Source organism: Quercus lobata, chromosome 8 (genome assembly GCF_001633185.2).
Source record: "Quercus lobata isolate SW786 chromosome 8, ValleyOak3.0 Primary Assembly, whole genome shotgun sequence".
NCBI classification, from domain to species: domain Eukaryota; kingdom Viridiplantae; phylum Streptophyta; class Magnoliopsida; order Fagales; family Fagaceae; genus Quercus; species Quercus lobata.
The window spans coordinates 41,120,769-41,134,817 of NC_044911.1; the positions used below are offsets into that span (position 1 = coordinate 41,120,769).

At 40.6% G+C, this 14,049-nt stretch overlaps 2 protein-coding genes across 2 annotated transcripts; one reads left to right on the plus strand and one right to left on the minus strand.

The window, feature by feature from the left end:
- Positions 1-6,851: 6,851 nt before the first annotated feature.
- On the minus strand, positions 6,852-7,760 carry LOC115956879. The gene has a single exon (XM_031075151.1). The coding sequence runs from the start codon at positions 7,758-7,760 to the stop codon at positions 6,852-6,854; it is 909 nt and encodes a 302-aa protein (XP_030931011.1).
- Positions 7,761-11,709: 3,949 nt separating this feature from the next.
- Positions 11,710-13,729, plus strand: LOC115956111 (PLASMODESMATA CALLOSE-BINDING PROTEIN 5). Its single transcript, XM_031074587.1, has 3 exons — positions 11,710-12,301; positions 12,580-12,607; positions 13,200-13,729. The coding sequence occupies exons 1-3, from the start codon at positions 11,959-11,961 to the stop codon at positions 13,360-13,362; spliced, it is 534 nt and encodes a 177-aa protein (XP_030930447.1). The 5' UTR covers positions 11,710-11,958; the 3' UTR covers positions 13,363-13,729.
- Positions 13,730-14,049: the final 320 nt, after the last annotated feature.

The window sequence follows — 14,049 nt, forward strand, 5'->3', positions numbered from 1 at the left end:
GATCTACTGCATTTCTCAATCAAATATGAAAGATTTTCCTAATAGCATGAATTATATATCCCGCAAAGGATTAAGCAGGCAGAACGGAGATTTTGATAACGAAAAACCTTATCAGCGTGGTGATACAAACTAAGGGTGCGTTTGAATCGGGTGAAATGCAAATTCAGAAAACGTTTTCCGGAAAATGGGCGCGTTTGGCTGTCAAGGAAAACGGTATTTTCCGGAAATGCAATTACAGTTGACCAAAATTTTCCCCTTTGACCCGGAAATGAATTACTGCCTTGATTTTCACTTCAATTCATTTCCGGGTCTTGCAAACCGCAGAGAGAGGGAGAGAAAAAGCTCAAAACACAACACGAGAGAGGAAGAGAGAACGAACAAAAAAACCATACGAAGAACACAACAGCCACCCAGAGCGACGATCCACCGAACGATCCAGAGGAAGAACTTCGGCGAACGAGCGAGAAACCCCGATCGATCCAGCCACCCATCGATCCGATTCGGCGAACGATCCACAGAAAGAACTTCTTCGTCCAAGAGCGACAAACCCCGATCGATCCGGCGAACGAGCGAAACGAAGGACTCCGGCGAACGAGCGAGAAACTCTGATCGTGAAAGCCACCCATCGCTCCGATCCGGCGAACGAGCGAAACAAAGGACCTGAGCGAACGATCTGCCACCCATCGCTCTGCCAGACAACCACCGCGCCAAACGCCGCAGACCCACGGCGAGTGACAGCTCAAACTCTCACCTCCGACCCACACGTCCGATCCACACACTCCCTCACCTCCAATCCAATCACCTCACCGGTTCAGCCCATCTTCCCGATCCGATGTCTGGAATATATATATATATATATATATATGTATATATTTATTTAATTGTTTATTTATATAAACATTTATATAATTATTTACATGTTTTTATTTATTAATTTTTGAATTATACATTGTTTATAACTATGTATTTGTGGCAAATGTATATCAAAATGTTGGGACTTTTCTAATTGCAGGTCATTCATTAATTTTTTTCAATTATCCATTGTTGAATAAACTGTGTAATTCTGAATTATAATAAACAATTTCCGTAAAATATTTGGACGAATCAAACACCGGAATTGATTTTCCGTAAAACGATTTCCGAAACAGCCAAACACCCAAATACATTTTCCTTTTCCGGAAATTAGCATTTCCGAAAAATATGTATTTTCCGGAAAACGATTTCCAGCAACCAAACACAGCCTAACATCTAACAATTTTCGTAGGAAATTTGGATTGGAATTATCTCTACAAAATTATTGGCATGGCATAGTGCGTATCAATAAGAAGTCCAAGATTCCTTGTATGGCAGCATGGTACAAAATCTTATTGACTAGCACCATTAGATGTAATTTATGTGAAAATTAGAACAAAAAAAAAAGGTTTGCAGTTCATACTTCATACATTCTTATTTCCGTTGATTTCCTTTGGTACAACGGTACAAGTAAACTAATAAGTTTAGAATAGGCAAGACCTTCATTGGCTTGGTAGGAGACAGGACAGAGTTAAAATATTTAAATTTTTTTTTAAAAAAAAAAATTGCATGTTGGGTGCAATTGCTACGAAACTGTCATAGAAAGTAAAATCAATACAAAAACAAATCATGTGATCCTTTATTTAATGCATGTTACAGATAAAGACGCAATCATACCTGATGATGCCGTAAAATCACCAGTGAGCTACACGATTCTTGCACACTTGAACTAACAACCTGCAAGAAGAAAGAAGTGATCTAATAAAGGGCACCGGTGTAGTGCCGGCCAAATACCCTCCGAATGTCAAGTTAGAACTTTTTCTCAACTCTAGAGTGTTAGAGAAAGGGAAATTATACGTACCTTAACTTGTGAGGGTATTAGGGCTTTTATAGTAGTAGAAGGTTGGCCTCTCTTACTTGATGTAGAAGTCTTTTCCTTAGAGGAATCCTCTTGAGTAATCCTAAACGTGATGGACAAGACATTTCCTTGTAGAGAGGGTCTTTCATTAATGCGTATCTTCTAGAATTATTCTTGTGCTAGGATTCTGATTTCCTTTGGGATTCTATCAGATTTCAAACGTTCATAACAAGTATTTTAAGTCATGCCAGGCCTTGGGCTCTCACCTACTGCTGGCCTATGGGCTAGGATCCATCAGGCCCAATGTAGCGGAGGTTCGTCATGCTGTTTTTTACCCCTTCAGTTGCCCCCTTCACCCTATGGTCCGTCATGATTTAGGTGGTCGGACCAGTAGGGTGACGGTTCAATTTTAATTGGGGTTGACGGTCCAAGATTTATTTAGGTTGTCGGTTGAAGACTCCAGAAGTTGATGGTTGAAGTTTCTAGAAGTTGACGGTTCTTCAAGAGGACATGAACTGCGAACATTTGTTGATAGGTTGTTAAGCATTTATGAGGCATTCCACATGTCACTTTTTGATTGGATTTTGTACTGGATCGAAGCGTTGCTTCGTCTTCTATGCATTCCAAGTATATATAACACACTTCTCCATCCTCATTTCTACCCTTTACAGTTAAAACACATTGTCAGAGCACCACCGTCAACCTTGTCAGAGCACTCTGTCGTACATCCATACCCGTCGATTATACAACCATCGACCTTCAGTTACTTCAAAGAGCGGTGAGTATTGTTATTATTATTTAAGTCTTGCATTTGTGCTTATATTTAGCTAAACCTACACACCTGTCAATATCTTAGATCCGTCAGTCTTAGGTTTTACCGTCAATTGTAGGCAATGTCTAGTGCGTCAAATAATCAGTCAATGGTTCATGACGGGACGGAATACGAGAAAGCATTCCCGTCCGGTCATAGAGACCCAGACAGTCCTAGCGAAGAGAGGAGTCCGTCCGCCTCTTCCTCATCCTCAACAAATGAGGATACGGAGATGGTTGAGCTAGAAGATACTTCTGATGACGGTGAGGATCAAGCATTGGGACCCGTCATCGGTGCTGATAGACTTAGGGAGTTCATCATGCTACCAGAGTAGACGATGCATAAATTCACATCCGTCATCAAGGAGAAATACTTCAACACCTTTAGGGCTAACTTTCAAATTTCGAACTACATTCCAATCCGTCTACCCTACGTATCAGAGAAATATTATTACAAGGGGGTAGAAGGTGTCAGAGTGTACGAGCAGATGCTGAAGGCGGGACTTAGGTTTCAGCTAAGTACCCTTCATAGAGAACTTTTAAAATATTTGGCTCTGTCCGTCACCCAGATATCCCCAAACGCCTGGAGGGTCTTCATAGCAATAGAGATTCTCTATGATGCTATGACAGACGGTGCTAAAAGGTTGACGGTGCGTGAATTTCTTCATTGCTACCGTCCAGACGAAATAGACAGATCAAGAGGAATGTATAGTTTTGCCAGTAGGAGCCCCTTGTTGAAGGTCATCTTTGAAACACCTGACTCAAATAGAGACTGGAAGAGTCGTTACTTCTTCCTAAAGGGTGATGAGTGGATGAGCCATCCAGGGGAAACTGAATATATGCCCGTCGACACAACTTGGGGAGTATTACATTCATCTCGTATGCATCCGTCCTAATTTGTAATTCTTTTCATATTCGTCAGTTATGATTCTTTCTTCTAACCGTCCATTTCCTCTGCAGGTAGACAGCACCCACAAGTTAGTATTGAGGAGTTTAGTTTCCTTGAGAAGATTTTTCAAAAGATCAAGCCGGAAGAAAGGACTTAGGCAAAGTTGGTAAATCCTAACACCATTCACTGGTATTGTGACGGTCCTAAACCCACTCCTGAAGCTGTCAGATACGACAAAAGAATTCACAGACGTAAGTCCGTCAACCTTTACTTTACATAAATCGCTTTAACTATATGTAAATAACTTCATCCATCCTTTTTTACAGAAATGGATGACGCTAAAAGGAGGGCGCTGATAAAATCACAGGCTGTTAAGAAAAAGGAGTCCGGCAAGGTGGTTCCTAAAGGGACAGCTCCATCGACAAAGAGGAAACCGTCGTCCAAATCTGACCGCCCATATAAGCAGCAAAAGGACTCTTTGGAACCCATCATAGGGTTAATGGCTGAGGGTGTGAAAACCGTTACCCCAGTAAAACATGGGTCCGATAAGGGCTTAATGAAGGCCCTATCCACAAGCCAAGAGAAGTCTCCTCCTCTCCTCCATGACGACTCCAAATTTGCCTTGGAGAAGCTTTCATTTATTATCTCATCAGAAGACTACGAGGATCTAGGCAATCACTCGACGGAGGCAATGGGGGAGACGGGTCTCTTTGCTGTTGCACAAGTAACCTTTATCCGTTTATTTAAGCCCGTCTACTCTACTTAGTTTTTGTTTAACACTTTTTAACTCATTTGTTCCAGTCCTTGGTCATGATGAAGGGTTTAATGGACCGGTGTCTTAACCGTGAGGCGGCTCTGGAACGTGTGCGAGCAAAGGCAGAGCAGACGGAGGATGAGTTAGGTCAACTTCACAAGTGGAAGTCCACTATGGAGAAGAAGTTTGATCTTTCAGAGCAAGCAAGGAAAGAGCTTGAGCAAAAGACGGATGAGGCGGTGAAGGCCTTGGAGGTCAAAGAAAAGGAAGTTCAAGACTTGAAGGAAAAGATCCGTCAGGCTAAGGAGGTAGCGGTCCGCGAATACCGTGATTCCGACGCTTTATTAGGCGAGCCGGCGGACTCATTCCTGCAAGGCTTTGATGACTCGCTCCGTTAAATTAAGACAGCCTACCCTGATCTGGACGTGTCAATGATAAAAGTTGACGACCAAGGCTAGACGTCTGCTTTGCCCGTCGCTTTAGAGAACACAGACGACCTCTTTGGTAAGGATGCAGTTCAGGGTGACGGAGAATCAGTTCCAACAAAAAATGTCCAAGATACCGACCAAAAAATGTAGATTTTAGATTTTTTTTTTTTTTTTTAGAACGATCTGTCTTTTATTTTGTGTATTAAACAATTACCCTCTAAGGGTTTTATCTGTCATTATCAATTTTATGCTTGCTATATCAATCCTTATTATTTGAAATTTGCATAAATATCCGTCTTCTTAAGTTAGAAAGTAGGAATTTGCATAAATATTCGTCCATGTAATTTTCACATAGCTTTGTGATTCATGATGTTGACGGTCTGGTACCCGTCCATTTTGACTCTTTATGGACTCTTTTTTTATCTGTTTATTTTGCGGACTACAAATGTTTCCAGCCTATACGTGATCCGTCCAGTCTATAGAGTATGAGAGTGATCCGTCCACTTTATGGACTTTGGAAATTATTCTCACCCTTTGGGTGATCCGTCCACTTTGTGGACTGTAAATTATTTTCACCCTTTGGGTGATCCCATTTTGTGGACTTTGGAAATTATTCTCACCCTTTAGGTGATCCGTCCACTTTGTGGACTGTAAATTATTTTCACCCTTTGGGTGATCCGTCCATTTTGTGGACTATTGAAATTATTCTCACCTTTTGGGTGATCCGTCCACTTTGTGGACTTTGTTTATATCCGTCTATATTAGACTTCAAATTCTCATCCTCTTGGGATGATCCGTCTCATCCTTTTTGGGCGATCCGTCCACTTTGTAGGCTTTTTTTTATATCCGTCCACGTTGGACTTCAAATCCTCACCCTCCTGGGTTGATCCATCTCATCCTTTTTGGACAATCCGTCCACTTTGTGGACTCTTTTTTATATCCTTCCACATTTCAAATCCTCACCCTCTTGGGTTGATCCGTCCACTTTGTGGACTTGTGAAACGGCTAGATATAAGTAGAGTTCTTCCCCCGATAAGGATGGACTGAGCAACGGTGGAGATGAGAGATATGCCTTTAAGTCGTTGAATGTCGTCTGGCATTCATTCGTCCACTCAAATGATTTCCTTAGAGTGCGGAAGAATGGTAGACACCTGTCTGTCGCCCTTAAGACGAACCTGTTTAGGGCTGCGATCTTTCTGTTTAAACTTTGGACCTCCTTAACCGTCCTTGGCGGTTCCAACTCCATTATGGCCCGCACCTTCTCTGGGTTGACTTCCCCAAGAACTTCCCAGCTGTCACTCCGAATGCGTATTTGTTTGGATTCAGCTTCATGTTGAATGATTGGAGTGTGTCGAATGTCTCCCTGAGGTCGTCTAGGTGATCAACTTCATGCAGGCTTTTTACCAACATGTCGTCAACATAAACCTGTACGTTCCTGCCGATCTGATGTGCAAACATCTTGTTCATCAGGCTTTGGTATGTTGCCCTAGCATTTTTGAGTTCGAAAGGCATCACCTTATAGTAAAATAATCCCTGGCTTGTAACGAAGGAGGTCTTCTCTTGATCAGATTTGTCCATCCTGATTTTGTTGTAGCCGGAGAAAGCGTCCATAAAACTTAAGAGCTAATGTCTTGCAGTCGAATCTACCAAAGTATCTATCCGTGGAAGTGGGCTGTCTTTAGGGCAAGCCTTGTTAAGGTCCATGAAATCTACGCACATCCTCCAGTTTCCGTTGACTTTCTTAACCATGACGACGTTTGCCAACTAGTCGGGGTAATATACTTCCCGGATGAAACCTGCCTCTTGTAACTTTTGAACTTCCTCAGTTATGGCCTTGTCCCGCTCCTGGGCGAAGACTCGTTTCTTTTGTCGAATTGGAGGGAACGAGGGCAACACATTTAACTTATGGACCATGACTGAGGGGTCGATCCCTAGCATGTTTTCATGACTCCAGGCAAATACGTCTTGGTTATTTTTGAGAAAAGTTGTCAGCGTCTAGTGCACCAGCCAACTAGCTAGTGTGCCAATTCTGGTCGTTCACTTTAGCCGTGTGTCATCAAGTCTCACCTCTTCCAGCTCTTCAACCGGCTCCGCTAGTGCTCATTGCTCTCTGATACATCTTGCCTGCTGTTGATCCTCCATTTTTAACATGGCAATATAGCATTCCTTTGCTGCTATTTGATTTCCTCGTAGTTCTCCCACCCCGTACTCCGTCGGGAATTTAATCATTAAGTGATATGTTGAAGTCACTGCCTTCCAGGAATTGAGAGTGGGTCGTCCGATAATGGCATTGTAGGCGGACGAGCAGTCGACTACGAGAAACGTGACCTCCTTAGTGATCTGTTGAGGATAGTCACCTGCCGTTACAGATAGTGTCATTGCGCCCAAGGGGAACACCTTCATTCCCCCAAATCCCACGAGTGGGACATTCGTTGGGGTTAATCGTTCCCTGTCAATTCTCATTTGCTGGAATGCTGGATAGTACAGGATGTCTACTGAGCTGCCATTGTCGACGAGAACCCGATGCATGTTATAATCCCCTATTTGCAAGCTGACCACAAGTGCGTCATCATAAAGATGGTGAAGTCTCCGAGCGTCATCTTCTGAAAATTCAATGATGGGGTTATCTATTCGTGGCATCTTGGGCACGGATCCTGTAAGTTGGACACTATGGACCATTCTAAGGTAAGTTTTGCGGGCTTTTTTGGAAGATCTAACTGCGGTTATGCCCCCTACGATCATCCTTATGTCCCCTATAGGTGGTCTCGGGTGCTCGTTCTCCCTTCGTGGGGCTTGTTCCTGCGGTGGATCGGTTCTTTCCTTGCTGACGAACCTCTGTAGCTTCCCTTGTTTGATAAGGGCCTCAATCTGCTGTTTCAGGTCGTAGCAGTTGGTTGTGTCATGCTCGTGGTCTCGTTGAAAGCGACAATACTTGGCCCTTGGCCTCTTGTTGGGGTCTCCCTTCAATTTACCAGGGAACGTCAGCGCTCCTTCATCTTTGATTTGCATCAAGACTTGATCTATCGGGGCGGTTAATGGGGTGAAATTGGTGAACTTTCCAGTGGGGGGTCTAGGGCGTCTTTCATCTCGTTGATCTCCGGTTCTGGCAACCTTTTGTCCCTTGTCCTGTCATGTGTCATCCTGTCTCTCCCTCTTCTTAGGTTTCTCTTCGCGGGCTAGCAATGCATCTTCTGCGTTCATGTATTTGGTGGCTCTATAGAGCACGTCCGTCATGGTTTTTGGGTCATTTTTGTATAAAGAAAACAAAAACTTACCCTTCCGCAGCCCGTTAGTGAATGCAGCTACAAATATCTTATCATCAGCTTCGTCAATTAAAAGGGCCTTCTTGTTGAAACGAGTTATGTAGGACCGCAGCGTCTCGTCTTCTCACTGCTTAATGCTCATTAAGCACGCAGTGGACCTTTTGTACCTATGTCCCCCTATGAAGAAAACAAAAACTTACCCTTCCGCAGCCCGTTAGTGAATGCAGCTACAAATATCTTATCATCAGCTTTGTCAATTGAAAGGGCCTTCTTGTTGAAACGAGTTATGTAAGACCGCAGCGTCTCGTCTTCTCACTGCTTAATGCTCATTAAGCACACAGTGGACCTTTTGTACCTATGTCCCCCTATGAAGAAAACAAAAACTTACCCTTCCGCAGCCCGTTAGTGAATGCAGCTACAAATATCTTATCATCAGCTTTGTCAATTGAAAGGGCATTCTTGTTGAAACGAGTTATGTAGGACCGCAGCGTCTCGTCTTCTCACTGCTTAATGCTCATTAAGCACGCAGTGGACCTTTTGTACCTATGTCCCCCTATGAAGTGCGAGGTGAACTGGGCACTCAACTCCTTGAAAGTATTGATGGAGCTTGGTGTCAATCTACTGAACCAAACCCTCGCAGGACCCTTCAGTGTCGTTGAGAATGCCCTACACATGATCTCGTCTGGTACCCCTTGAAGGTGCATAAGGGTCTTGAATGTCTCTAGATGATCGAGGGGGTCCTTGACCCCGTCGTAGCTTTTGATCTGGGGTATGCAGAATTTTGGTGGTAGAGGGAATGAGTTGACGGAGGTAGTGAATGGTGAGTCAGTTCTGTTTACTAGGTCATCAAGATTAGTGGATACTCGTCCCTTAAGGGCATTCATCATGACCTCCATCTGCTCCTTCATCGCCTGCATCTCTGCGATAATAGGCAGAGAGGCAAAATCCATGAAAGATGGAAGGCTTATGTTTTGCTACTCTGGTCTGCTTGGGGCATTGCTGCCCTCTAGCTTCTCTTAGTCCCTTCGTTTAGCACTGTTACCTTATTGGTTTTCCTCCTGAACGTTAGGTCCTGCATCCCTTTGGCGTAACTGCTCCTCCAGATCATGGTTTGGTTTTGTGAGTCGTTCTACTACTGCCATGAGGGTCTGGACCTATCTCTCTAATGCAGTAGATCTTGGCGGCTCATCTTCTTGAACGTTGTTGGTGGTAGCCATTAAGCGAGTGAGTACCATGCGACTCTTATGTCCAGGAGGCGATAGTCTGGCTAAGCTCTTCGCGTACTTCCCACAGACGGCGCCAACTAATGATGCCGTAAAAATCACCAGTGAGCTACACGATTCTCGCACGCTTGAACTAAAAACCTGCAAGAAGAAAGAAGTGAATTAACAGAGGGCACCAGTGTGGTGCCAGCCAAATACCCTCCGAAGGTCAAGTTAGAACTTATTCTCAACTCTAGAGTGCTAGAGAAGGGGAAATTATGTGTACCTTAACTTGTGAGGGTATTGGGTCTTTTATAGTAGTAGAAGGTTGGTCTCTCTTCTTTGATGTAGAAGTCTTTTCCTTATAGGAATCCTCTTGAGTAATCCCAAACGTGATAGATAAGACATTTCCTTGTAGAGAGGGTCTTTCATTAATGTGTATCTTCTAGAATTATTCTTGTGCTAGGATTCTGATTTCCTTTGAGATTCTATCAGATTTCAAACATTCATAATAAGTATTTTAAGTCATGCTAGGCCTTGAACTCTCACCTACTGTCGGCCCATGGGCTAGGATCTGTCAGGCCCAATGTAGCGGAGGTTCATCATGCTAGTTTTTACCCCTTCAATACCAAATTTAATTTGACTGATACAACATCACTATCTTAGAGCATTCACAATTTTACATACTAAGTTTTGTTTAATATAACACACTTTCTTATACCACTAACATTTTGTTTATTATCCTTTTCAAAAAAAAAAAAACAAACATTTTGTTTATTATACATTTTTCACAACATATCTTTTTAAAAAAACAAGAAAGAAATTGTAAAAAATATTACCTCAGCTTGATTTTTTTTTTTTTTTTGGCTGAATACCTCAGCTTGATTTATTGATTACAAAAACCACATGTTTGTAAGTAAGAGACAAAGTTTACATCAGCTTGATTTATTGATTACAAAAAAGTGCGTTACTTTTTGACATTGCTTATCCTCAAGGGATACTTTTAACCATTAAACGTGACTTATGAGTAGAATTAGAGCCAGAGTAACAACAAAAGCAAATTTTAAAATTTTAAAATTTTAAAAAACAAAATAAATAAATAAAGGAAAGAAGGGTCTAACAATAATAATCAAGGGCCCAAAATAGTATATTGGGTCTTGGGTTTTATCCGAGGATATTGATAGATTCAAGGAAGAGCAAATAGTTGTTAAATGTTTCCAATTAAAGTCTCAAAGATGGGGAACAAGTGAAAGGTTGTCCAAAGAGGAACTCCTCCTTGGATATGATGAATATAGTTCACAATATGTACTCCATCAGTTATCGTAATCCTACAAGAAACTCCAATGATAGAGACATGCTTCATGAACATACGAGAAGGAATGAAACTTAAAAATATCTAAGGGAAAGCTGCCACCACCGCATTAAATGCATTGCAGCTACTTTTCTGGCCGCATTTATGTGGAGAAGATCTCTGAACAGTACTACCTTGACTACCACAACTCACAGAAAATCAGAGAGGATGTTTGATGGGACAGGTACTCAAATAAGGGCTCGAATGATCAATAGGTGTATGGTAAAGATGGTCCAAAGGAGGATATATAAGGTGAAAGACTCTTCATGGAGAGGGGATCGAAAAAATAGAGAGAGAACACTATTGCAATCTAAATTATCTCTGTATCCAACTGTGATCAATATTTACAATCGTGATCTCTTTAGACTGAAAGTCCATTGACATCAAAAACTTCTTATTTGTGTTTGATTGTCATTTAATTCAATACTAGCTGTTGTTCAACTCATTAGAGTCTAGTTCTTTGATCCACTCTCTACAAATTTATTATATTGGGCTCATTGGACCGAGATCTCATACATTTTGGACTTGGGCCACAAATTAGGACCCTACAATAATAATATAGTGGCCCAACAAATTTGTATGAGACATTTCTCAATTCTCAAATATTATAAGAAAAGTTAATGACTACTCTAAAGTCATTGATTTATGAAATATTTTTAAAAACAAATTATGAGAAAAAAAAATTAAGTATCATAATTTAATTGGCAGTTGCCACTCTCTAATCTTTTTTCGACTTTTCAAACTCATTTTCTCTTTTTTTAAATAAAATTATAAATTATTATCAATGATTGTAATTATTGAATTATAAAAAAAATATTTTTATTAGAAATTATTTTTAAAAATGTCCAATTAATTGATATCCTTATGAAATTTGTTAATAGATAATTTTTTAAAAATTTTAATATCCCAGAAATATAAAAAAAAAAAAAAAAATCCTTTTTTTTTATTTTCTAATAAAAAATTTTAAAAAAATAAATACAAAACCAATAGGTCCAATACCCTAGCATTTGATAAATTTTCCAATTAAAAAATACAAAAATACTCCTACAGTCAAAATAAATAAAGTCGGTTAATTAAGAGAGAAATAACCAGTAGAAGACAAATCATAGACACAGATCCCAGAAGTCAGTCTGAGTCAGTAGTGTACCCGTTACTTGCACACTTTTGCAGTCTTGATTGAATCAACACTCCCACTCTGTCTTGTCTTCAAACACTCTTCTTTATTATTTTTTTCCTTTCTTTAATTCCCCCATTTTCCCTTTCCCCATCCCCAACTCACTGTAACGGTTACTTTTCATTCCATCTTCCCCCATAAACCCCCTACACTCCCTCTCATACTCCAAAACTGCTACATTTCCCTTCTCTCTCAGACCACCCAAAAAACAGCAACAATGGAAAAAAGATTTAAGATCTTTTTCTTCTTGGTCCTCACGCTCCCACTCCTCGCCGCCGGAGCGTCGGTTTCCAAGGCCCAGGCCGCCGTCGTGGGCACGGAGCTGTGGTGCGTGGCGAAGAACAACGCGGAGGACGCGGCGCTGCAGACGGCGCTGAACTGGGCCTGTGGGCCCGGCGGCGCCGACTGCAGCCCAATACAGCAAGGTGGGCCCTGCTACGACGCGAGCGACATAGTGGTTACGGCGTCGTACGCGTTCAATGACTATTACTTGAAGCACGGCTTGAGCACCGACAGTTGCTCCTTCGATAACACTGCTGCCCTCACTTCTTTGAACCCCAGTCAGTCCCAAAAACTCTTCTTTCTTTTCCTTCGTTCCTAATTGGGATTTAGAATCTTTGGAAGGTTATTAGATCTGATTTTTGTAAAACCTTTGTCTTTTTTTCTTTTTCCTGTTAACTTTATTGATTATGAATCTCTTTGTGGAAATTGAGTTGGGGTTTTTGTGGATCTGAAAAGGCCCCAACCCTTATTGAGATATGATTATAGGATTTGATTTTTTTTTTTTTTTATATAATGCTTATTTGTTTCTAAATTTTCAATTTTTTCTTTATTGCAGGTCATGATAAATGCAAGTTTCCATCCAGGTAATTGTTCAGAATTCATTTTCATTTAGTTGGCTCTAAATGTGTTAAGATAGGCTCTGTTTCGTTATTGGGAAATTTTAATGTTTGGAATGTAATGTTATGAATGTGTCATACAATTTTTTTTTTTTTAAATTTTTAATTGAGAGTGGTTGCTTTTAGTTCCTATAGAGTCATGATGTGTCAGTGGCAATCACTTTAAATTTCTAGGACTTAAAGAAATCACTTTAAAGTTTAAACTTCATTGATTAAAAGAGATCACTTTAAACTTATGTCTTGAATATCTTCTTTTTTCTTTATGAAACATGATTTAGTTTCCTAGTTAATGAGCAATAGCTATCTTAGATGAATAAGTTGTCCAGAAGAAAATAAAGATATCACAAAGTGGCCACAATTTATTCTTACAAATTTAATTATGTGAATCCCGGTTGATGTGTGAATGTTATACCATGAAATTAATTGCAGAATCACAACAGCTTGAGTAAATTTATTCTTGTTAAACACATTTGTTCATTAGATATTAGGGATAATAGCCATATTTTAAAGTGATCTGGTTTCCTTGATTGTGCAATAAATATGGATTTTTGTGATGCAGTTCGTCAGTGAGCAATGGAAGCTTTTCTGGTTCAACGACAGCAGTAGGAATGGGACCAAGTGAAGATATAAGCAGCTGCACTCGGATTGCTCTGCATTGGTTTTGGCCACTAATTACAGGTCATATGTTTGTGGTGCTTTCACAGATTATTTTAGAACGGTAGAACTTGGTTATCTCCTTTTCCTTTTCGATTAACCTGTCTGTGAAATCAAAAAGGAAAGGCTTTTTTGGGTGGCGATACACACGCTTAATGCAGGATTCAAATTTCAATCCACGGGATATAGTAGAGTAGGTTAGCTTTAATGAATTATTATCTTTTCTTATCTATATATTTAGCTGTCTGAGATTTGGTAATTTGTTAACTAAATCAAGCAGATTCAAATTCTTGTGCCTTCATCCAAGTGTAATTTTCAAGGCTTGTTTTGTGTGCTCTCTAAGACTGTTAGCTCTTGTCTTTCTTGCAAACTCAGAACTAGAGAGATGTCTGAGACACAGGGCATCCAATTATACACCGAAATCTTATTTTATCATGTTTTGAAGTTCTATAGCAACAACATAAGAATAGCAGGTATATGCATGATTGTGTTTTTGTGACCACAAAAGAATAGCAGGTATATGCATTTTTATTATGGACATTTCCAAGTTCTTGAGGAGACTTTTGCAGAATATCAGTAGTTTGAACTTTGAATACCTCCTTTTCATCACTTTCGGCATTAGTGTATACACACCAGAAATCTTTGAGTGAAAATTTGGTTGCATTTTACACACCAGAAATCTTTGAGTGAAAATTTGGTTGCATTTGCAACAAACAAATCCAGCTGCAAACCACGCCACTTTGGTAAAGAAACAA